The following is a 26,063-nucleotide window of genomic DNA, read 5'->3' as shown; positions in this document are numbered from 1 at the left end:
TGCCTGGAGGCCCCTTCGTTCCTGGGAGGCCACCTCGCAGCCTCTCCTGCAGGTGCTGCCTGCCCTCCGCTTTCCCACTTTCCACACTTTCCCAGGGAAATATCAATCACACGGACGCCTTCGAGTTCAACAGGGATCAGTACTGACCATCCCGACGTGAGTCCACTTGGCGGCCCAGGGCATTTCCGAAGCTGGGGGCACAGGCAGGCGAGGGCGGGCCCCTAGCTCGCTGTCCCGTTCCCCTTATTCAAGCACAAAACTAGACCTCACCACACGTTCTCTCAGAGGGAAATTCTGGCCTGCTTTATGATATTTCACGTGTTAAAAGTCGTTTACAATGAAGAAACAAAACGCACTAAGAAAGGACAGAGTAACGGCCATCAACATCCATCCAAGGCTGCCACGAGGTGTCCACACAGAGCAGGAGTGGACACGGACACGAAGCCAGGCATCAGGGGTGTTTGGCAAGATTGAGCCACAGCAATCACGAGTGAGGAATAAGTTTCGTGGGTGAGAGGGATGGGGAAATTAGGCTAAAATTCCCCGCAGGGAAACTCATCGGGTTCCGTGTTATGTCACCAAATAGCAAATGGCAGTCGGTCTGAACCACAGCCCACCTGCTGCTCTGCAGTAAGGAACAAATTACAGAAGTATCCAGGGAAAAAACTCAGAACTTCCTGCTACAGAGACGTTCTCACAAGCACAGTACTTCTCGTTCATAGAAAAAGCCGACAAAGGGTTCCTGCTACAGTCTCGAAACTGAGAAAATAAAGACGTGCAACTCGTAGGCGATGTCACCTCGTTTCTGACAGACATTCTTGGGTAAAGCGAAACATAAACGCGCTACCACTTCAAGGGCCGTGGCTCGTCCACTCCAGGGAGCCCCGGGGAGACGCCGCGCTGGCCTCCGGGGCCCCCGAGCCCACACGCCACCCCGCCACCCCGAGGGGCCCGCCCTGCCTGCCCTCCTCCTCCCACCACGCAGGGCCTCAGGAGGCAACACTTCAAAACGTGTTGAAGCAAGTAATCCGAAAACAAGGTGAAATAACTAATATCTTGTGTTCTCAGTGGACTAATGACAACTGGCCACACGCTTTGACCTACTTCAGAGCGACTTGATTCTGTTTGGTTCTTTCCCCACACCCACAGCTCGGCGGGGAAAGCCGCCCACACTGGCGGGCGAGCCTGGCTCTCGCGCACTGCCGGGCGCTGGCGGTGACAGAGCTCCTAACGAGCCGCCCAGGCCAGGAGCTATAGATAGTTACACCACAGTGTTTTGTTGTGTGATAATAGCTCTAGTGTCTGAGGAATAACTTATTATGCAAGAGAGTATTGCCCAAAAAATATCTTCTATTTTTCTATCTCTAAGGCCTTTCTTTCTAACACAATATACACAGATATATCTAACTACCACCCGAGGGACTGTCCATAGTAATTCCTTGTAGAAAGACCATCCCCGAAGATAGCTCTGGTCCTTTTCTAATGACTGGATTTGGGATTCGCGGAGAGCAGGTTAAATAAACATGTTTATCTGCTTCTACTTTAGGAGACAGCATGGGGAGCGAGCGCGTGGTCACTGTGTGTTCAAACGGGTCCCAACTGATCTCGATCCCAAGGCTTAGTTCAGCCCCATCGCCAACCAAACAACTCACCTGTGCTGGAAAACAGAAGGAACTGGCTTAGATTTTTTTCCCTTTTAAAAACATGTGAACCAATTTGCAATTTTTAACACTGTGGAATCTATTTGTTTTCGAGTCTCCAGTTTTGTTAGATGAGCATTTACCGACACTGACCAGAGTCCAGGCACAAACACCTGAGCTGTGCTGGGATGCAGACTGAGGCTGAAGCCAAGGTTTTAGAGGCTCATGCTCTTGGGTTACAGGATGCAAAGGAAAAGTACGGGGAGAGCTAGTTCAGTGTGAAAACCACACTAGACACACACAGTATAGAAAGCACAGGACCAAGTCAAAACCACAATTACAACTGAGGCAAAAAATAAAATTCACTAAAGAAATGGTCAGAGAAAATGAGAGATGTTTGCTCGGAAATAATTAATTTCTGCTGAAACAGACAAACATTGGGGGGGGGAGAAAACATTTACAAACAGCAGAAGTTTCATAATTCCTTATAGAAACTCTGAAGATACAATTACGTCACTTTGTCAGGGTTACTCGAAGAATCCCACCTAAACGTACCAGAAACAGCCGCTCCACGTGCAAGAGCCCAGCCTCACAGCCACCTTCACATGCCAGCAGCCCTCAGAGGCAGTGTCTCTGCGGCCAGGGGCCAGGGGCCTCCCCACAGCCACACTGACCCCTGCCTGTGGCTGGCTGACCTGTGCTCGGGGCAGCAGAGGGCAGGGCAGGAGCAGGCACTGCCCACACCACGCACGGACACACTGCCTTCCTCAAGAAACCCCACAGTCGGAAGACAGCCATGGAATCATCACGGTCCTAAGACAAGTGTAAAAGGAGCTGGATTTTTAGGCTGTGAAACTAACCTTCAGCATAGTACAGTCGCTTCTTGTTCCACTAACTGGATTAGCAGTTACAGTAGAGTAGAACATAAGATGATAGAATTGAGACCAAAAAAATAAATGTCTTGTACTTTAAATGACAAAAATTTTCTTATACTTTCTTCTTTTCGTGAGAACACTGGATCCTGCTCTCAGCTAATTTCAACTTTACAACGGTGCTAACAACCACAGTCACCCTGCTGTCGTTAGGACTCAGACCTGTCCACGTCAGAGCTGCGAGTTGGACCCCAACTTCCCACCTCAGCCCTGACACCCACAGTTCTGCTCCGGTTTCTATGAGTTTAACCTTTTTTTAATTTTACTTTTAAGATTCCACATACAAATGATAGCATGCAGTATTAGCCTCTCTCTGCCTGGCTTATTTCACTGACAAAATAAATTGATTTACAGTCTATTCTGATATAACTAGGCTGTGGCATTAAGTTGCTTTAAATATACAGCTCACCTAATATCAATACCAGATGCTTTCATTTGATTACTTTTATGAAGTGTCACTATTCTTTAAGCACTTCAAGATCACCCAAATAAATAAATGCTACCTCTGGCTCTTCAGAAGAAGTGGGTGCTGCTTGTGGGGTGTGTGTGATTTCACTTTTCTATCTTGGTACCTAAGATCCCTTTGCTACCCAGACAACACCTATTTTTCCTCCTTGTCATTGTTTGGGGCAAATGCAAGTCTGTCTGTCCCCTGTTTCCCTGGCACAGCCTGGGAACCTGGCTACACAAGAGGCCCCAGGAAAACTGGAGTTCTCTGGAGAGAGCACCCAAAGGCAGGCCTCCCCCGGGAAGCCCGTCTCCCTGGCTCAGGATGCTGATGACACGCTGGGAGATGGGAGCACAGACGCCACCACACTGAGTCCCCGCTGCCACCACGACACCTGAAACGGCTGGCCTTACGGTCACCTACACATAAGACACAAGATGTTCATACTGCAAATTACATAAATGTGCACAATATTATCTAAGACCTGAAAAATTTTCATAACTGGGACACTTTATAAAAACGTGTTTGAGAAAGTAATACGAACTTTTAAAGGGGAAATAAAGAATTTTTACAAGTACGATTTTCTGGCATTACATCTTAAAACTACCTCCAAAATGCTTCCAGCATCACACTAAGTTAAAACAGAATTCTATTAAAAGTATCATTTGACAAAAATGTCTAGGACACCCCCCTGCCGTACTTCAAATGGTTGTGACGAACAGCTAACTCTACTCACATGTGAAAACCTATTGAATTCAATTATAAAAACAGAAAACAAAATATTTATATGTTAGAAAGTATCATAAAGAGCATATCTCTAGTTGGATACCACACCTGGGTAAAATGTTACATTCACCCCAAAAAGGAAAGAATAATTTTCGTGAGATCAAAACCTACTGTATTGATGACTTTCATGGTCCACACTGGTCAGAAGCCCAGTAAACCAGCAAGCAGGGAAAACTGAAGGGCGCTTCCCGCGAGCGCCGCAGGACAACGCAGCAGGTACTAGGACTACGGACTGTATTCCTTGGCTCTATAATACACTTCCATTCGGGCTTATAATTCCAAGTAATTAAAAAGAATAAAAATAGAGAAGAAAATGAAAAGAATAGTGAAAAGAAATTTTACAGACGGTAAGTCCGGCTGGAAGTAGAAAGGGGGTTATGCAGATAAGAAAAGGTCTGGCCCACGGCAGAGTCACGCAGAGCTGAGCTTTTTCCACGGTCAGCCACAGGGATGCGAGTGGCAAATGAAGGACCAAATGGCTAGAGTTTGGCTTAAATTTTAGTTTCCTTCAATTTACAAAATGACAAGGTGCAGCACAGGATTACCCTTAATATTTTTAATACTGCAAGTAATATTTTGTATTACTTTTCATGACTTCTCAGTCGTTTACTGTTTAACATGCATTTATTGTATTTCCCCCATAAATCCAAAATAAAAAATGGAAGCCAATGAGAAGATGATTCACAAAAAGAAAGTCTAATTAGGGCCACCTACTATTATGTGAAAGCCAGTGCCCTCGGTGAAACAGTGTACAGTTTGATGTTAATAAATTCTACGGGGAAACAATTTATATTATTAGAGAGGGTACTTACTACAACATAGTCAGGCTTTTCTGTTTCTCATTAATACAGAAGTGACAATACACAACAAAGGAAAATAAAAATACAGAAAATGTTAGTGTGTTTCTATTTTAATATAGAAACAAATCTAACAAACTTGCTACATAAATAACATAGGACAGTTGCTATGAATCTCAATTTATGCTTTGAAATTATAATGAATAGTAATTAATGGTGAAAAAAACCTTGGAGTAATGATGAAATATACTGACTTATAATGGATTAGACTTTTGAACATTTTAGACAGAAAAAGCTTAGGAAAGAGGTACATGTTTACATCTAAATAGAATGAAATGTCATTGCCTAAATTAATAATGCAAACTTGAAAAATAGCCCCAGGTTCAAAAGACCAATTATAAAATTCTTTTGTAAACAAATCTACACTCACATTTTTCATGAATAATTATTACTACTAGTATTTCTCCACTAATGTTCAATTTATAAAATGAAAAATATATTTTCAAATGAAATTTAAATAATACTGCAATTTCTAATGATGGCTACTTACCTGAATATAAGTATAAATAATGGGAAAGATAGGAATACTCTATGGAATGATTTTTATGTGTCTATATTAAACAAATAAAAACCTGAGTGGTAAAAAAAAATATTTTAAGCAATAAAATATTATGGAAAGGTACCAATAACACAAATATAACCCAATTTTCTTAGTAATATGTGACATCATATAGACCTTTTCAGTCTGTGAGGATCATACAGACTCACATTCACTTTATCCTATGAAAGGTTCTTCTTTGTTGCGATGAGGAATGTGTGGTAAGCATTTTTTATGCAACCAAAACAGTCACTGTGAACTTAACTATCTGCTCATTTTAAAATCTTCTGCTCACTAACAGGAAAACAAAAGTTATCTGTTGTAAATTCTGCATTTCATTCATAGTCCCTAACTTCACAAACATTCATATATTTACAAGTTTTCTGTACTTCTGGTCAAGGGTAATGTATCTTTTGTTCACTAGAGAAAGAAAACCTAGCCATACGTACACAGAGTAATAAAACTCATGCGAACACAAAATGTTCAAACTATTCTCTTTCAGTAATAATCAAATTATTTAAAAGTTTTAAATATAAAATCACCCTTTTATCAAGGACGACAAGCATTTCAAGAGGAAATGTGGTAGATGTCACTCGATTTAATGTACTGAGTACTGATTCCTGGGACGGGGACAGTGCTCGCCGCAGAGCCCACAGAGGCTAACAGATGGGTCCCGCTGGCTCAGGTGCACGCTCAGCGGAAGTGATGCTATTTCAGGGAGGTCACCTGAACAGGGACAAGTAATACAACCTCAACCCTGCAAAGGTAAAACACAATTTCAAAAAGGAAACCTGAAATACCTGAAATACTTTTATGCAAACACAGACTTCGTTGTCTACTGAAACACAGTCCTAGTCAGCAAACAAAACTCAACCCCAGCCTTTGTGCTAATATGATTCAAAGGCTTAAATCATATTTCTGGCAATTTCTTTTAAAAAGATCATGGCTATAGAAAAAAATCTAGTTAGGTCAGAGCATTTTGAGTAAAAACCTGAAAATGGCTTAAAATGTCTATAAATTTAATAGAGTTAAGTGAATATTGTTTATCAATCTAACTCGAGGCCATCCAGGTATTAAAACCGTACTGCAGTCGAGTAGTTTTCAAACTAGGCATTTTGAAACTCGAAGGTATTTCAGTAATTAGCCAACAACTGATTTTGGACTTGATATGTTTTCAACAATTTCAAAAACTGAAAAAAGTCCATCGTGCACGTATTATAAATAAGTGTTAACACACATTAGACCTCCAGGCATGGGAATCTGCATTACCTCACTCAGCAGTGTCCTGTCCCCCTCTACAGTGGGAGCCTGAGGTGAGTGGGACGCAGGGCTGACGTGGGTGAGACACGTTCCTCATCTAATGTAGCAGTGGCCCCACAGGGCTGGCACACTACTCACCTTCCTTACAAATGAGGTGTCCCCTCCAAGGGACTGCACGCCTGCGTGACTGCACCTCTTACAGAGCCCCCACCCCAGAACCAGGCAGGACTGGAAGCCAACAGCCACTATTACCAACAACTCCCCAATTTGAGACATTTCTGTGTGTGAAAACAGTCTGATAATTTTTAATGTTCTAAGCAAATATTTCACATGTTAACTGTGGAACCTACTTGTAAGTGGTAGATAGCACTAGACCTATTTTATACATGGGGTCTGTACACGATATTGTTTGAAATAATAGTTCTGCTACTTAAAAATAACAGCTTGAAAACCACAGTTACACAAGATAAATGAAATAGAAAGGTGGTTACAATTTAAATGTGAAATATAACATTTATAATGAAACAGAAGAGCCCCAAACAACTCAAGACTTAAGCAGAGTACAGACTGAAAGGCACAGTCCTAACAGCCGGGAGTGATAATCAAGTGAAATTCTAGTAACTTCCTAATTTCTTTTTTGAGTTTTACAGGGAAGGTAACTACATGGTTTGACATCTTTAATAAGAGAGGAGCCTCCAATAACGTTTATTTTTTAAAGTACTCACACTGTGAGGTCCTCAGAATTTCTGGGACTCCCTCTAATCGGATCACCATTTCCCCAAATCTCCAAGAAACACCAATCCAGTGTAAAGCAAAGATGGAACTCATAAAATGTTGAAAGAATGAATAATTGATGAGTGAAATATATCTGTAATATCTCTGTACTATCAGATGACCTTTAAAATAAAACGCAATGCAGTAATGAGGGTAATAATAGAGATTACGGCAATATATTTACTGAACTCACAGGCTACATCCGACACACAAACCAGTCTGTAAGGAGGCTCGGGTTTGCAGCATGGGTGCCAGCACTGAGCCACGGAGGCCCTGCTGGAGGGCCACTCTCAGCAGGTGGAACAGTACCACAAGCCTCTGCTCCAGTGTGAACAGGCCTCCCACTCCGCCTCAGGCCCCAGTTCCCTGGCCGCACTCATGAGACAGACGTTACTCGCTGCTGGCGCACCCTGGGGTGTCTCAGACACCTGGTTAGAGCCGGCCTCACTCACAGGCTCTAGGGGCAATGTCATCCCTCTACCCTCCCCACACAGCTGGTCATAGAGGACGACTTCCCTGCAGACCTGTGGGCCACTGGCCACAACCCTGCAATCGGGAGGGGTCACTTAGCCACTTGGAACTCACAGACACACATGACCTCCAACATACCCTGGGCACGAAATGCCACTGTGCCAACACCTCCTGAACGCTCAAAGGACACTGACCATCTTCTACATCGGCTGGAACGCTTGCTCTGTTAGGAGGACGCCGTTCTGGCTAAACGAGCTCCATCTCCACTGCTGCCCTGGCTTTTGTACTGACTCCAGGCCTGTGTGCTAGTCACTTATGGCCACCACAGGTCACGATTCACTAGCTGCATCACCCTTAAAGGCAGGGGGCGTTTCCCAATCCGTCCCCACTGCCAGGCGCCGCACCCACAGCGAGTAAGACGCCACATGCACTGAATGAGGAAGTGAAGGGCTTCCTTACTCTGCCAAGAGCTAAAGTCACTTGAAACTCAGGTGAACCAAAGGGTTATAAAACCTAAATGGAAAGATTATTAAAATGGAAAAGAATTTTACAATTTTAAAAGCAGTCACTGAAATCAGGTGGTGAACAAAATTCCCAAACTAGTAAGTGAATGATGCTAGTTCACGCCGCCCAGAGACACTGAACTTTAAGGGTGGCGGTGCCCACGCGGCCCATCTGCCCGGAGCAGCCCTTACCTGTAGTCGCACCAGGGGCACCGGTAGGGCTTCTCCCCCGTGTGCACCCTCTTGTGCCGGGTCAGGTGGGACTGGGTGGTGGAGGCAAAGTTACACTCGTCACATTTGAAAGGCTTTTCTCCTGTAAAACAGTAAGAAGTGTTGTACATGAAAAACCATAAAAAGCAGAAATGAAGGGCTGAACCGGTTACTGACAAACAGAAGCTTAGTCCCATGAAATTTTCAGAGTGTAGTTCAATCTGCAGACATATTTGTAGTTCAGAGTGTAGACATATTTGGGACATTTAAATATTTACTCTCAGAGTTGAAGGGGGCAGCGGCCTTTATTTCTATACTGGAAGAGGCGGGTCGGACACACTCCGTAGTCATGTAACTGACACAGACAGGGGCCAAGTACAGCTCTGGCCTGGCACTGGATCTGAAGTCATGTGGCAAATGCTGCTACATTAGAGCCATTATAAAAATCTCAGTGAACATACAGTATAAAACTTACTAAAATCTTAAAGTGAAATATGAAGAAAAGAAAATAAAGCTCTAAATGGACACCGATGGAAATACCGTTAGGAGTAAAGGGAAATTACAGTTCACTAAGCAGAAGGCAAGGTGCAGGAGCTGCTGAGAAACACTCACAGCAGTCCTCACTAGCACATAAACTCCACCTCCCCGGGGAGGAACAACAGGCCTATCGGCACACACGCCTCGCCCACAGCGGGCTCATGGCTCGCACAGGACTCACGGCTGGCCCTTCAGCGGGCACCTTTCTCTCCTTTACTCACCCCTCCTCCACACACACGCGCGAAGAAATCATCGAGAATTATCAGTTTTTAGTTCTGATAGATATACTGGCTGGTGAGCACGTGAACAGTTAACTTTTATTAATGTAAATCTAAATTGAAAATTGATGCTGGATGCACCTACTGAAGAGTGTGTATGTCTGTCTGGGGCAGCTGGGGAATGTGACTCCACGTTGTGAAGGAGAGTTTATCAAACGTAAACACAGGTCGGGGACTTAGACGAAAACTTAGCCTCTAAGCGGTGAGGGGCTAGAAGTGTCAATACACACTAATTCCAAACTCCTAGACCAAAACATAACAAAATATTGACAATAATGTTATACTGATACCATGTGGAAATGATCATCTCAACGTAGTTGTTTAAATTTACTATTCAAAAGGTAATTTCACCCGTGACTTCTTCCTTTTTCAATGTGGTTACCTGGAAACTAAAAACGACACGTGTAGCTCACGTTACATGTCGATCTGACAGTGGTGGACCAGGGAAAACCTCCCCACTTCAAGACATGAACACAGCCATCACCCCAAAGTTCCCTCTGCGGCTCCCTCCTGCCCACCCACCCTGGGCACACACGCACCTTCTCTCTGACGCTGCAGATCAGTTAGCATTTCCCACAAACCCCGGGATGGAAGCAGGCAGCGCGGGCTCTGGGTCCGCTCACTCCTGCTGCTCCGGCGTCAGCCCTTTGTTTCTGTGGCTGAGCAGTACCGCCCTGCAGGATGTGCCACGGTTTGTTCATCCAACCCCACTGAGGGACATGTGAGTTCACTTCACTGTGGAGGACGACAAATGAAGCTGCTACAAATCTTCATGCGCGAGTCCTCTCTCTTGGGTACGTATCCAGGAGTGAGGGGCTGGGCTGCAAGTAGGTGCATTAATTTTGTGGAGCACTGACGAACTGTTTCCCGAGGTGGTGTGACCATCTTACCTCCTCCCAGGTGTGCCCCGGAGCTGCCGTTGCCCCGCATCTCCACGGGCACGTGGTGTGGTGGGTGCTGTGCCCGAGGGTCTCTTCGTGTGCACACTCGCCACACAGTTCCATTCGTTGGTGAGGTGCCTGTTCAAAGCTTTCGACGCTTTTCAAATTGGTTATTAGTTTTCTTATAGTTGTGTTTTGAGAGTTCTTTATATACTATAAATACAAATCCTTTATAAGACTTGTGATTTAAATGTATTTTTCCCACGTACATGGATTGTCTTCCACTCTCTTCAGTGTCTTCAGGAGAGAAGTTACTCATTTATTAAGTCTTCAACTCATCAATGCATCATTTTTCAAGTTACGATTTTTTTCATTTATGAATCAGGCTTCCGATGTGATATCTAAGAAATCTTTTATAATCTATGGTCACAAAGATTTTTCTCCTACATTTTCTTAGGAGAAAATTTATATGGTTTTAAGTTTTATATTTAGATTACGATCATTTTGAGTAAATTTTTATATATGGTATGATGTATGAATCAAAGTTCGTTTTCACTGCATATGAACAGCCAATTGCTTTCATCTGGCAGATTAAAAGATTAAATTGCCTTTGCTCTTTTGTCAAAAATCAAATGACCGGGCAGGTGTGGGTCTGTTCTTCATCTCCACCCATCCCTCTATTGTCCACCTTGATGCTAATACCAGAACGACCTGATCGCTACCCCTTTGTAGCGAGTCGCGAGGTCAGGCAGTGTAAGTCCTCAAGCTCACTCCTCATTCTCAACTTTTCATTATTTCAAACCATCGCACTTCCATGTGGATTTTAACATCAGCTTCTCAACTTATTATGAAAAGAAAAGCCTGATGAGGTCTGAAATGATCCATGAGGGAGGAAATGAAATCTTAACGACGCTGAGTCTTCCAATCCATGAAGACGGTACATCACTCCATCCACGTCTTCCTTCATTTCTCCTGGCAGGACCTTGAAGTTGCCAATGTAGAGCTTCTGCATATCCATTGTTAGATTTATCTCTAAATAGTGTACGCTGGTCGAAAACAATTGACAAATACATACATAATCTATTTTGTTCCACCGATCCGAGTGCTGACACAACACTGTCATGACGACTGCAGCTTTGTAATAAGGCCTCAAGCTGGGTGGTACAAATCTTCCACTTTTAATATAATAAATCTAAGTGGTCAAACAATTTAAAGATTTTTTTAAATTAAGCAAATTCACAAATATATTCTGATGTTTCCTTATTCTATTCAGCCTAAGTTTGAAAGTCTGTTGGCCTCATGACTCACTACCTTGTTTATTCCAGAGCCTGGGTGGACAGCTTTATCCATCCGTCATGAATGTGGTAGGAATCAAGGGGAGGGAAGGTGACATTACGGGTCCATTGCCTGAGCCAGGGGTATAAAATGAAGGTCATCTAAGTTCTTCAAAGTTAACTATCTTGGTTTGAAGGTTTAACATAAACACTTAAAAAAACATGATTAATGTAGTTTATTTCATTTAAATTTTATGACATTTCTATGTCATACAAGTGAAATTTAAAAACGCTTTTAAAGAATAATGTTATTTAGTCTCTTTAATTCTATTAATCTGAAGTTCATATTAAGCTATCATCATATTGCAATAAAGCAGTGATTCAACCTTTTCCATCTCATGGCACATAAACTAATTACTAAAATTCTGCAGCACACAAAAAAATATACTTTTTGCTGACCTGACCAAAAAAAAAAGGTATAATTTTGATTCATTCACACTGGATGGCTATTGTTCTGCTGGCTGTTGTCATTGTTTTTATTTGACCACCTAAGGGAAAGAGGTCAGTGCCACCGACTAAACAGTCAGGTGCTGAAGGTTTTAAAAATTCTTGTGGCACACCAGTTGAAAATTGCTGCAATAAACTGTAAATTGTTATTTCATATTTAACTTGACAAAAGTATAGATTAAATTGTGTAATATTAAGAACACCTGAATCATACACAGGCTAACACAGAAAACATATAATGTACCAAAACATGCTCCACACATGCTGTGCTGTGCCCGTGACGGCAGGCTCCAGACGTCTCAGCGCAGGCTCGCCACGCGGAGCTTGTCAGTTCATACAAACTGCAGTTTACTCAGTCTGTACACAACAGCTAATTTGTAACTCATTAATTTTGTGGCATGCCCAACACTACTGTTTGAACATGTTAATTGGTGTGGGGGTTTTTTTATTTAGAAATGATCATTTTTTCAGGAAATTTCTTCAGGAACACAGAAGTACTTCCTTGTTTGTTAGTTTCAATATATAGCCAAGAAAATAAACTCAACTTCCAGATTATAAATTTGAAGGCAAATCTTACAAATTTTAGAATTTCAGTTCGCTGGTGTCTATTACTGCTTGAAGTGAGACGAGTGCTATACGAAGCGGTGTGCACACTTGCGAAGGAAAAACTCCTGATGGACTGATGGAGCTTACTGGGTGCACTGGGACCGGTCCTTCAGATCCTGTCATTGTAAAGCCAGAAGGGTACTAAGTCTGTAAGTAAGACATTAAGGACTCTTGAAAATAGGGCGAGCTGGATGCATCCTGTCAAAAGGCAGGACGAAGGTGAAATTCCTTCCCTCCTGTTTTCCTTAATATGACATGAGGGTCTTCACACTTTTCTTCATGTGCAATAATTTTGGCCAAAATAACCAGGAGGGAGTACTCTGCCCCTTCGGGTCCTCTAACAGAGGCCAAGGAAGACGAGGGGGCACAGGAAAGAAAGCCAGTGCACGGAGCGGGACCTCGGGTGTCTGCCGGGCAGAGTGCCCACACCGCCCAGGAGCTCTCACTGCATCCCTCCCCCTTCGGCTGGGGTGAAGCTGGCCGAGACTCCAACCACTCGAGGGAGCGGCCCCTGGCCTGCTGAGGGGCTCTGACAGGTTAAGGCAGACCTAGGGGTGGAAAGCGTCCTGGGTCACCCCCAGACCCTGCATTGCAGGAAGGAGTATCTCCGTCATTTGGAGCAGCTCTGATACCTGTCCTTTCCGAGTGGAGTGCAGACCGGTGGGCTGTCCGTGGTCGAGGTAAACCATGTGAAAGAGGAAGCGGCAGAGAAACAAGGATTTGAAATGCTGCACACAATTCCGCCGGGGGGAAAGCTGTGTGTTGCTTACGTTCTATAAATGCAGCGCACGAGCAAAGGGCCTGGGCTGCCTGTCCTTCTGCCTGGCTGAAGAAACAGCCTTAAGAACTGGCTCTGGTGTTAAGGAAGCATATGTGATTTGTGCCACAGTGGCAGATAAATGCCAGAAAGACGGATGCCTCTGTCTGGGAGACACTGTCCTGTACGGTATGAAGTTAATAGCAAAGTAATAAGGAGCCCTGGGCCTGACATAAAACAGAAAGTTGTGTGGCTCGACGCCGGCTTCCCAATCATCGATCGCCAGTAAACGCCTGTGGTCTCAGCATCATGGCCCACAGCAGGGAAGAGCAGCGCCCAGGCTGGCATAGGCGGCAAGCAGGAGGGTCACCTGTCCCCAGGGCCACCCAGTGTGTGACAGGGGACAACTGTGGCACTGGAATGGTAACAGCCAGGCATCAATAAGCTGAAGACAGTAAGAATAAAAGCCCCACATGAGCACTGTGCCACACACACTTCCAGCTCCTCTGAGACAGCTGCCAGGGCAACGCGAACCACGGCCTCTTGTGTCACCTCTCACCCTGAATCTTTAAGTCACTGGACCGAAAATGTGTCATTGCAGGTCACTACTACAAACAACACAAACATCCATGTTTACAAAGTTACGTCTGGATTTCCAACGTTAGGCTCAGCACTGGAAATTTCTCCTGGGCTCAGCAATGACTGACCCCACAGGGAAATCTGAAGCATGCAGACTTAAGGCCTAAGAGAAACAGCTGGCATTAATTCCCAGTGACCTCACAAGTACTGCGACGGGCATGACGGCTCCCTGCAGCTAACTCCTAAACATCACACGTCAAGAGTCAAAACGCAGCACGAACGATGCATCCCATGTACGTTCACTTCTGCCATTTTGAGTGTAACTGCCAAACTCAGCCACACTCATGGTACCTGAAAAAGGTCCCCTGTTTAGTTACCAATTGTGTGACCCTGTGATTTATCATCTGGGCTGGATCACTGAGAGTAGAAAATGGCTCTGCCGCTATTAGAAGGGACAAGGCCATAAGAGCACTATCCCGGGCACATACAATTTAGAATTATTAAGATAATTACTTATAGAGCCCAGTACAGCACAAGTAGGTCAACAATTTTCACAAAGGTTGAAAAGTTTTCACCCTCAAGTGTTCCTGACGAAAGCATCATTTTATTTTACTTTGTAACATCACCAAGAACGCACACCAGGCGACACAACTGCCTTCGACACCCATGCCCACGTACACCGCCCTCGTCACTGCTCTCCACTCGCAAAACGACTGAAAGTGATGACCTCAAACCCCACGTACCCCTGGAACTGGCAGAGGGCTGGCTGGCTGGAGGGGGTGGTTAGGGAGCAGAGCGAGCTGGGCAGGGCGGCTGCAGGTGAGGGTGGGTGGCTGGCAGACTGACTGAGGGAGCCTGGAAGGAACAGGGATCCTGGCTCCACCCACGGGGTCCGAGGCAGAGTCCGGCCTGCAGCGAAGAGCCTGCAGCATCTGTGCCCTGGAGGCCGAACTCCTTCCCTCCTGTTTACCATGAATTTACAGGGGACACCTGATCCGTAAGACATGCAGCGGGCCTGGTTTCTAACAACACGAAAATAGATGGACTGAAATCTTAGGAGATTCAAGCAGAATTTGCGGTGGACCCCGGAGTACGTGGCCGAGGAGACTTGCGGGGGCCGGGGCGATGCCGGCCTGCCTGGCCGCTCGCCGTGCTCACCTGTGTGCTGCCGCCGGTGCTTGGTGAGGGCGTGCCGGGTCCCGCCTGCGAAGCCACAGAGGTCGCACAGGAACGACTTCTCGCCTGTTGCAACAATAAACAGATGAGGGACTGCGGAGGTCACAGATCATTAAAACATATCTATCAAGGCTTTCAGGGTTACTAATTCCTCCAATCAAATGTTTCCATGTAAATATGTCAAATGGGAATGAAATTACCACTGCGGTTTATTGACTGTGATAAAATCTGAAAAGCACCACTGAACATAATTACATACTTGTCAGACCCATAAAAATTAGCTTTATTATCAATGGAATGGTTTTGTACAACTTCATTTCTGGTAGATGTCTTCCAGATGGGGCTGCTTTACGCACTTGAACAGTTTTTATGCATATCCTGATTTTTTACAATTCCCATACATCTGGCCTCTCTGAGCTGAGTAAAGATTGCTTGGAATAGTTAATATACAGTATATATGATTCTGCTTAAATAAAGCATATTGAATTTCTAACAGCTGAAGGACACTGAATTGGTTTTACCTGATTCTATCAGGGTCCTCTTTAATAACTTCCTACTTAATAATGTGAGTTAAATGGTTTCCCGGAACATACTGAGGATCCCGAGTAACAATAAAACCTCCATTACTCAGGAGCAACAGCAGTTCGATGCTGTTTGTTTCTCAGACTTCCATGGCACAAGAAAGGAAGTGTAGGGAATGCTAAAGAAACGGTACAAACACCCGTTATTCATCTTTAATGATAACTCCAGCCTGGAAAATGCTGCAACAACCAGAGACAGATTGGGCAGCCTCTGTGTTTGTTAAAAGTGTGTAAATGCTCATTTTAAAAGCATTTTTACACAAGCTAACATTTGCCCTGCACATTATAAATACAATCTATCTCTATGCAGCATATTTGGGCCATAAGTGTCGACAAGCCAGGCGGTTTATCCCATAAGGCTCCCGAAGTAGGCCCAGTGAGGGCAAAATGCTGCCCTTGTGGAGGTTCGGTGAAATCATACAATAGTTTTCCAAAAGTGAAGTCAACGCTTGTATCTGCCTCACCTACTTCACTCAATCTGACATTCTAATGCAACAAGTCTTCGAAACAGCAGTACCTCTAAGACGGCAGGATAACTGGTAATCAAAAAGGTCTTCCCTTCGCTTAAGAGCAAGACTAGGTTTTCTAACTTACGTGAACATTTATCAGTAAAGAGAGTTTTAACCAATTATGTTTAATCTTACTTTGCAATGGTATGTTAGAACGCTCATATTACCATTTATAAAATAAAGCTGAATTAAATTTTTTTCCTATCTTCACACTCCCATCTTGGGGTTAAGTTTATTCCTTGACATCATTATTTCAATACAGAGAAAAGGAGCAGAGTAGATGGGCTGTGAAGAATAAAGTTTAATTATAATCACTCATTTAATTATTTAATCAATTAGAAATATAAATCTTTCTAACTAGCTGTATTATCAATTAAATAGCATTGAACGTAGACTTTCCTTAAATCCCCAAAGATAATTTCCCTGCTCATATTAACATACTACTCTACGTCAGGGCAGCGCCGTTCTCCACGGCTATTCCTCACCGCGGGCTCGTGGGCACGAACCCGTGCATGTGGGAAGGCGTGTGCCAGGACACACACAGGCTTGTACACACGCATACACTCATGCGCACACACGCACGGGCACCTGGCGGGTGTGGCGGGGGAGACACGGCTACGCCATCCAGCCAGCCAAGCCTCAGATGCGGAAGGGGCGTCTCCTCCGGCTCGGATCCCAGAGGAGTGTGACGTTTCTCTCACTGGTGAACTCTGCGACCTGCATCTCTCTTATGAAATATAAACACTCCCAGCCCAGAAAACTCACGATCCATGTTCTTTACAGGTACACAGGCTGCGTGTACACACTAAGTTTGTTCCTTTCCTGGTTTAGCCCATGCATCGGCACAAAGACAGCATTCTTTTCCATGTGGTCTGGTTCTAGATATGTCAGTGACCTTGAGTTTGACGTGCACACTTCATTGGGGATGTTAGTCTGCAATGTCCTGTATGTGAGATTTACCTCGGTGGCTTGATGTGTCTGTCATTCTACATTCAATTTTCACTCACTTTTTTTTTCTTTTGAGGGGGCAGGGGGGTTAGTGTTGGAGAGTGGGCAATAGAGTATTTTTCAAAAAACAATTTAAGAAAAACCTAAATGTAGTATTTCACTGCACTTAAAGAGGGTTCATGCAACATGCCCTATTTAGATGATAGTGGGGACATAATAGGAGACTTTTCTTAACAACCTGAATTAGTTTCAAGTGTGCCATTTTGCATTCAAATGCAGAAAGACACGGAAACCAATCCTTTATTTTCTATTAGAAAACAGCCACTGTCCCCTATCTCTCATTATGGTGCAGACTACAAGACCTAACAACAAAAATCCATAGTATTGATCTGGCCAAGTCTCCACAATTATTCTTTAGAAGGAAACGCCGACGATAAATTACATCTGCACTGGCTTTTCATCTGCTGTTCGATAGAAGTGATCTCTCAGGGCAGGCTGGAGACCTTAAATCGTCAACGCCCTTGTCAGGGAGCCGAGGTGGCCCGGGCGCCCCCAGCTGCTGCAGGAGAACTCTTAACCTATAATTTCTAACAATAATACAGGGTTCTTGGCAATCAGAAGAACATTTGGGAATGCTGATTAAAATTTATTTTTTCCTTGGAACAAAATACTTTTTGAGAGGTGTGAAGGGAAGGAAGGCCAGGAAAATACCAAACAGCTCTGGGCAGTACAGCTCTGGTGAGGGAAGGAGAGCGCCCAACAGCACCTGGAAGGACTCGGGGCCACTGTCCCTAGACAATGAAAACACACCACAAACACTGCCCACAGCATGGACTGGGGGACATGTGTTTGTGAAGGTCAGGCTGAGGCTCCTCAGTGCCATGACCAGCAAGGTGTATATATATTCTGTGCGCTGCTGTCCAGCACTTGGTTTAAATTCCATACAGTCCTTCAAATGTCTTGATATAAAATATATATGAATTTGCACTTTTAAAATATATAATTATCTAAAAACTTATACTGGCTAAATTCAGATGAGTCTTTTTGTATTAATTATCAAAAAATCTTGAATCAGATAGCATTCGCCTCTTAAGAGAAATACTAATTGGATAAAAAAAAATTTTAAGTACATAAAGTCAGTATTAATAATGTTTAAAAATATGATGGTGCTGGGCTTATCTCAGTAACAAAATACAAGGCTAGTTCTCCCCAAAGTACCTTCACCAAGCGCACACCTAAGAAGACGTGTTTAAACACATGCACACACATACACACAACTGCGATGAGCTTCTAGCAGGGAACATGCTCACTGAACTGTACACGTGCACCACTCCCCGCTCCACGCACACGTGTCCAAACGTCACTTAAAGCTGCCCTCTCGTCCACGCAGAGAAATACTACCGTCCCCTTTATTACAGAATTGCCACAACCTTAAACTCCACAAACGGAATCACTCCCACGGGGCGCAGGGGGCACACCTGTGTGTGTCCGGTAGTGGTCCTTCATGGCGGAGGCCGTGAGGAAGGAGTAGTGGCACGTGGGCCACGTGCACTTGAACGGCTTTTCCCCCGTGTGCAGCTTCATGTGGTTGTTCAGGGCCCACTTCTCGGTGAAACTTCTATCACACAAGTGGCATGTAAATTTCCTGCAAGGAGAGAGAAACCACATGAACGTGACTGCACGCGCCCGAAGGCCCCGCGTCGCGTGTGCCGGCCCCGGAGTGGGTGGCGCACGGCCCGGGAGAACCGCAGGCCGGCTGTCATGTCTGTATAACCAGGCATTGATTTTGCTGTCCAGGCCTGGCACTCCAGCCATTTATTCTCTGCTTTGCGGTTGGGCCCAACGGGTTTGAAAAATTCTGTTACAGTCCAGTCACCCCTGAGGCAAATGTGAGAATAGATTTCACCTGTACAGGCCTACACCACTTATCCAGGGCATGGGCTGTCAGAGCAGAGGCTAAATGAAAAGCCATCCATACTAAACTACTCAGACAACCCCTGCTCTGCAGGCGAGGCGAGGCGAGGCGAGGCGAGGCGAGGCGGGCTGCACGGGAGCCCCCACTGCTCAGGGCCACTGCAGCACCCAGCTGCCCCCGCCACAGGGCTCCCAAGGGAAGGGGGTCCCTACGGCGGCTGCTGGACAAGGCGTCCTACTGAGTCACCACACAGCTACACAGAGAGTTGGCTTTGATAAGAATAAAAATAAAATTGTAACTATTAATAAGACAAGCCTTTGAGAAAAATAAATCTCAATTATTTCCTGTATGAAAAAAAGCCTGAAAATAACAAAACAGTACTTGCACTGGATGATATTTCAGCCCCGGAGCTCACAGTTACAGATGCCTTCAATAATCAAGGTGCCGTGAACCACGGACAGAACACTCAGACACTCCCTCCAGTTAATCTTCTGTCTGTCTCGCCTGCATCCATGAAATCACTGCTAAAATCTACCTTTTACTTCTAATACAGTTTAGTTTAAAGCTATCCCTGTACCCACTATAGGAATGTCCAGCTAATTAATTCAGGACAATGAACAGTCAAATAAAAGCAAATTAAACCCAATATTCAAAGTTAGAATATTTTAATAAGTTGATGAGCATAATATGCCACAGAAGAGAAACGATAGTAGCTTGATTTGACTGCCATAAATTGGTCTATACTTTCAGCAAGCTAATGCAATTAAAAATAGGATTACAATATCTGTGCTTTAAATTACGATATAAATATGGAGATGTAAAAGACCGTATTATTTGCGTACAGGCTTTAACTATGATTTTACAAATTCCCTTCATCTCATAAGGGTAGAAAAAGAATCTCAAGCGCCAAATACTTCATTTTCTCATTTGGGGGCAAGTGTAGATTACTTTAACAAATTAATCATTCCAAGTTTCACATATTCTTATGAATCTGATTATGAAATTACCTTTTATAAAAATCCCTCATTTGCTGTATGTATTTATATTTTTATAACATTATATCTTAAATGCAACAGAGACAAAAACTGCTAAATATTTCAGAAATGTCATACAGAATATCTTAAGTGCTTCATTAATATTAAAATTGCCAATTAATACATCTATATAACTATATAACGTGAGACACTGTATTTACACCCACTCACTCAGGCTGATTTTGAAATTACTGTATCATTTGATCGTTGCTTACTGGTACTAGAGAATGACAAATATAACTAAATACTTGGAAATGCACTGTAAAAAAATATCATGTGCGTATATCTCTTTGACGGGTCTTCATGCATTTAACATTTCAAAACCATGACAGGGATCTTATTTCCAAGATAAATTCCCCTATCTACTTATTTCTTCATGTATTTATTGTGGATCTAACCTTCTCCTACAAGAAATAAATAAGGCGGTTAAGTAGATGCTATCTTTTAACAAATAGTTTCTCCAGACTGTATTACAACTTTATGAATGACAAAATAAATCCCTCATTTTTAAATCTACCATGATGTACATTTAACAAAATTACATCTATGAAATCTCAATACATGTGCTCTATTATTCATACGTAATAAAAACGTGAAACCAGAGCTCCATGCCTGCCACCAAGTGACAAAAGCCAGATAACGAAGCACAGAGGCCACCGCCTGACCTTCAGAAAACCTCAAGTGTCTTCCATTTGCTTTACGAATGTAAGTTCATGGACTGGTGACCAATGTGGAGAGTCCTTATGAAGATTAAAACTCTCATCCACGGGCGTTTCCTGGGACCCCACACATTCTGAGTCTCAAATACTGTGGAATAGCTGCCTTCATGCAGCAGGTCAGCAGGGACAAGCCCCAGCGAGGGAGCAGCTGGCCCAGGCCTTCGGGAAGGGTCTCCGAGGCAGAACCTGAGCTAAGGAGCAGTGCTGCTGGGCCACGGGGATCCCAGGAAAGGTGTCCGTGTGCGCTCACGGTGGACCCTAGGAAGACCTGCACACCCCTCTGCCAATCGCTGTTCTGCACAGTTGAGACCAAGAGAAATGAGAGTCGGATTTGGGTCTCGAGAAAACCCCAGGCTTCTAAGGGAGAAAAACCGTTCACAGAAACCACCTCAAGGCTGCCACACACTTAGCAGCAGCGGGGGAGGCTTCCCAGGGTGGTATTTCATTTCTGTGTTACAGAGGGAGGACTATGTGAGAGAAGTGCCTGGCAGAGTCCAGGGCTGGAAGGACAAGGAAGGCCACGCACCCTGCAGGGTAAACAGCACAGCGCCAGCAGTGTGCGGGCACGCAGGCCCTAAAGGGCCGGCACACAGCAGCGCTCTAGAAGGTGCCTGGGCCCCTGGGTGCCCTGCACTGTGAGTATGGACCGCGCCCCTCACTCTCAGGGTCAGAACGAGCTCGGTGAGGTGGCAGCAGGGGCCTTGGGATGCCAGGGCTCCTTTGCTCACACCCTCCGGCCTTCCCTCCTTCCTCAGCATGTGTGTTCATTTCACAAAGTGTGACAACTTCAATCACACAGAGAACGACAGAGCCGCGTACCTACTGCCCACATTTATGTTCCCAGATGACAATGTCCATATTTTCCATACTTGGGTCAGGTCCTTTCTTTGGTATCCTAAACATTTTAAATTTAAATTTTTAAACATTTATAACTTAAAATTTTTTTAATCGGTATGACAAACATAGCAGAGGCATCCAACGTGCTGAGGGGATGCCATCTCTGGGAGAGGAGCTGGCCTCAGAAGCATGCCCAGCTCCTAGGAACGCTCACTAGTCAATGTTGTTTAATAAAAAGCCCAGAAGCCCCGACAGCGCACAAGACTTGTCATGGAAGGGGCAGCTTGTCACCTTCCCTCTCCACAGGCTTTATGAGATGCTTCAACCAGACATGAAGTGACCTTCAGGTTTTCAGAGGGAAAACTCATAAGCAAGACATCAAAGCGGTACCAGGCTCCTCGGCAGCAGTGCGGCTGGCAGTAGAACCCACGTGGCACCGACCTGAACGCTGAGCAGGTGACGTGACTGCAGAAGGTGACACTTGGCACCATCAGCGTCTCCCACCTCGCCGGCTGCCGCTGCCACACCCCTGGTTCCGGGGCTGAGATGGCCGTGATGCTCAACCATGGGACAAAGCCCTTCATCAGGCGGGCCGCTGCGTCGTGAAAGTCAGCTGGGGGCCGCCCTTCAGTGTAAACTCCCGTGCTGGTGAGTCGGCTCCGGCTCCTGGGGGCCCCGTGGTGAGTGACGTCCAGCATCCTGTCCTCGCAGCCCTGCTCAGCCCTGTGGCCTCCTGCGGTGGCGTCGTTTATGGAGTCAGTCAGTCTCATACGTGGTAAATTTATACAGCCTCCTAGATTAAATGGCTCGGCATTCTCCGGTCCTCCTGCTCTATTTACAGGCGGTTCATTTACCGCGGTTCTTGCGATTCTGTCGTCCACACCTCAACATTGGGAAGGGTCTGGGCCCTTGTTCCCCAGTTAAAGCCAGTGGGGGCCCCTCTGAAATCACTCATGACGTGATTTGTGCTCACAGAGTCAAGGTGAAAATGCACATCTCTAGACTTAAAATTTTGAGGAGAGAATACTAAATATCCTCGTTGTTAGGAAAATGACAAAAGCTAAAACTCTCACAGTGCCCTAGGCATCAGGCACAAAGTGAGACTCAAGACTCACCGGGGTTGGACTGTGACTGTGTGACCAACACCCCTCTCTTGGTAGGTCCCTGGGCCTCAGGGAAACTGAGAGCATCTGCTGGTTTCTGAGTGTCGAAGGGGCGCACGCTGTGTCAGAATATAACCTGCACTCTGAGCTGCATCCTTAACTTTGCTTTCCCATTACTACAGAAGCCGGGCATCCCAGAGCAGAGCTGTGCTCATCAACGCAAATGATACTTTAAAGTGTTACTTCAACATGTAAAAATCCTATTGTTGGACTGTTCGTTCCATTTATCAGTAACTTAAAAACTGCCCTCATCCTGCTCACATGTGAAGGTAAAAACATTCTGATGCTCTGGCACTTTATTACCTTGGCCCATTTAAGAGAGAGTAAGATGTGTCTCCAGCATATCTTCATGTTCTAGTCCCTCCAGCCCAGGACAACGTGGGATCTAAGTGCCTTGGTGATGCTCTTCCAGTCGTCCTGGGCAACCTCCTCCTACTGGGAAGCCCACCCAGGTCCACAACAGAGGTGCTGGCACAAGGCAGACATGGAAAATCTTACCCCCTTCAAATGTGAGCAACCTAAGTGTACATCAGGGGTAAATGAGTAATGGGTTTAATCACAGAACATCGTCCTGCAGGCAGAAGGAATCGACTAGAGCTACACTGCAGCATACAGGTTACGCCCGCTCAGAAACTTAGCAGCATTAAAACGAGTTAGGCACAAACTGTACCACTGATACCAACTTCTTCAAGGAACAATATTAAACATAAACATATGAAGCCCACCTGCGAAGACATTCACGGCACCGTAATCGATGGATACTGCTTGCTTATGAGAAGAGGGGTGCGGGCGCGCATGTGGGGTTAGAGTGTTAACTGTGATTGTACGATTTTCTTGGTTTTTAAAAGAAGGAATCCAAAGTAGATATAGCCATATGTTAACATCTTCCAAAGTGTTTCCTTTGTTTCTGAAATGTTTCCAAATTCAAAATGAATATTTAATTAAACTATCAAACAATATCTCATATCTTCTCCACATGACACCTTGGACCAGTCTTGTCAAATTAGAAAGTCATACAAATCCACATCTGCAAACAAAAGTGCAGCAGTAAGCCAGATGTGGTGCGGCACAAACGACATGTAACAAGAGAGCCAGCTAAACTTGGTCAAAATATTAAATAACAACACAGTTACTATCTTTCAAAACTGTGAAACGAAGGTGTTGACTGATCCAAAACTAAACTGATGCTGCAAAAACTTAATTGACAGCTACTGCTGATCTTTATGGCTAAACACAGAATGCAGAGCTGTTAAAACAATACAAGGTTTGTATGATTCCTAGCAAAGCAGTCCAATGTACCAATAAGTCTGTTCTAACTACTCTAAGTACTCAAATACAACCAAGGCACAGTTTCTTTGGGATAGCCTCTTTTTAAATTATTATAACAATAATTATATGATACTACACTAAGAGATGAAATGAAAACAGAACATGATGGGGTCTTTGCCCAGCAGGTCACCATATGAATTTCTGCTGAGCTGCAAATATAACTCAGGGACACTCACTTTCTTAAACAAAGAAACAATAAAAAGGCTTTCAAAGACAACCACTGAAGGGCAACTATAATGCTCAGCTAAGTCACATGAGCCTCTCCCGCTAGAGAGGCATCCCAGGATAACAGCACACGGAAGAGGCTGGAGAGTCTGCCCGGACATAAGTGCAGTACCTATGAGCCCCAGGCCTGGGAGGGCCTGTGCAGGTCTGCCCTGGGGAGCAGCGAAGTAAAAATGTGCAGTGCTGTTCCGGGAGTCAAACTACTTATTTATGCAAAAAAGGCCCTAAATCCACACTAAATACCCCAATATCATTCCACAGTAACCCTGTTCATTTTATTTCTATGAGATTTCAAAGTACTACATACACGTTTAAATAAAATATGCAACTTTAGCCCAGCAGGGCGGGGCTCAGCGGTTCAGCGTCGGCCTAGGATCCAGGCGACTGAGGTTCGATTCCAGGTCAGGGAACATGCCCGGGTTGCGGGCTGCAGCCAATCAATGACTCTCTCATCATTGATGTTTCTATCTCTCTCTCCCTCTCCTTTCCTCTCTCTGAAATCAATAAAAATATATATTAAAAAAATATATATATATATATACATATATATATATGCAACTTTAAATTTCATGGACAATAAAAACCTCTCACTCTGTTCTCTAAATTGAAAAACGGAGAAGATACACTGACAGCTAAATAACAACTATGAAGACACTCAGGGTCCCTTTGGCTGTTTTCTTCCAAATATTTGTGTGTGTATGTGTGTATGCGCCCGAGAGCGCACATGGGCATGTCTGTTTAAGGTCCACAAAAAACTTTGACTCAATGAATAAAGTTATAACCTGAAACCAAAAATATTCCATGACAACACTAGTATCCAAATTATTCAAATCAGGCTGGACTCTGAGAGGCCTGTTTCCGATCATATGTGAAACCTGAGCATGACTTATACCAAGAAGCCACAAAGACCTAAGATTAGAAAGGTCTCATTTACTAAATGCAACTCTTCAGGCTCAAGTGTGGCTTAGAGATGAAGGTGGAAACCTCCCGAGGGCTCTTACACAGTACCCAAGGGAGCCTGCTCCTTAAGCAGAGTCTTGAGTGCATTTTTGCCCTGAACAGGTGATAATTAGCCTAATTAACAGGCTATATCCTTGTTAACTAGTTGGGACAGAAATTTAACCTCACCCATGCCAAAGCCTGTCATTTAAAACCTCCTAACATATTACTCGGGTTTTAACTGCTGTGAAATATATTTTTGGCCCTTTCAGTTCAATCCAAAGGTTGAAAAGCCTGTGTAAGGGTTACTTCTGGGAGGGGCATTCAGCAGAACATTAATCCCAGGATGACCTAGTCAAATAAAAACCAACAGAATGATTCATTCTAAAGACAAACATTCATTCTTCACAATCTCATTCCGTGGAACTTTTCTTTGTCAAGGAGACCTCAAGCTCTGACCTGCCCCCACCACCCCGCTGAGTCTGGCTGGAATGTCCCACGCCCCACTCCTCGGGCTGTGTCCCCCGCTCACTGCACAGCAGTGTCTCCGACTGGGGTAGGAAAGGCTCTGTGTGAAGGGCAGTAAGTACTTTCTACTTGATGGGCCATCAGGTCTTTGATGCATCTACTCAACTCCCCTTTCAGCACAGACAGCAGTAGCCACAGAGAGTCCAGGAACAGATGAGTGTGGCCATGTGCCAATAAAACTTTATTCACAGCAGCAGGCAGTGGCCGGATCCGGCCTGCAGGAGTGTTTGCCGATGCCTGGCTTGGATGACAGGTCACACACCCCACTCATGCCCCCAGAGCACCCCAATCTACACGGAGTGAAAGGGCAGGACCTGAGCGC

General features: G+C 44.6%; 1 protein-coding gene across 1 annotated transcript in view; it reads right to left on the bottom strand.

Annotated features, from left to right (window-relative positions):
- Positions 1–26,063, bottom strand: part of ZNF407 (zinc finger protein 407) — a 313,149-nt gene that overhangs the window by 91,254 nt on the left and 195,832 nt on the right. The window contains exons 5-7 of the mRNA XM_081150243.1: positions 18,531–18,697; positions 14,997–15,080; positions 8,402–8,522 (exon numbers count right to left, since the gene is read on the bottom strand). Of these exons, the coding sequence (XP_081006369.1) occupies positions 8,402–8,522; positions 14,997–15,080; positions 18,531–18,697 (372 nt within the window). The remainder of the gene's footprint in view (positions 1–8,401; positions 8,523–14,996; positions 15,081–18,530; positions 18,698–26,063) is intronic.

This window comes from Miniopterus schreibersii (genome assembly GCF_964146895.1).
Source record: "Miniopterus schreibersii genome assembly, chromosome: 10".
Lineage (NCBI taxonomy): Eukaryota > Metazoa > Chordata > Mammalia > Chiroptera > Miniopteridae > Miniopterus > Miniopterus schreibersii.
This window is presented reverse-complemented; position numbering and strand designations above follow the sequence as displayed.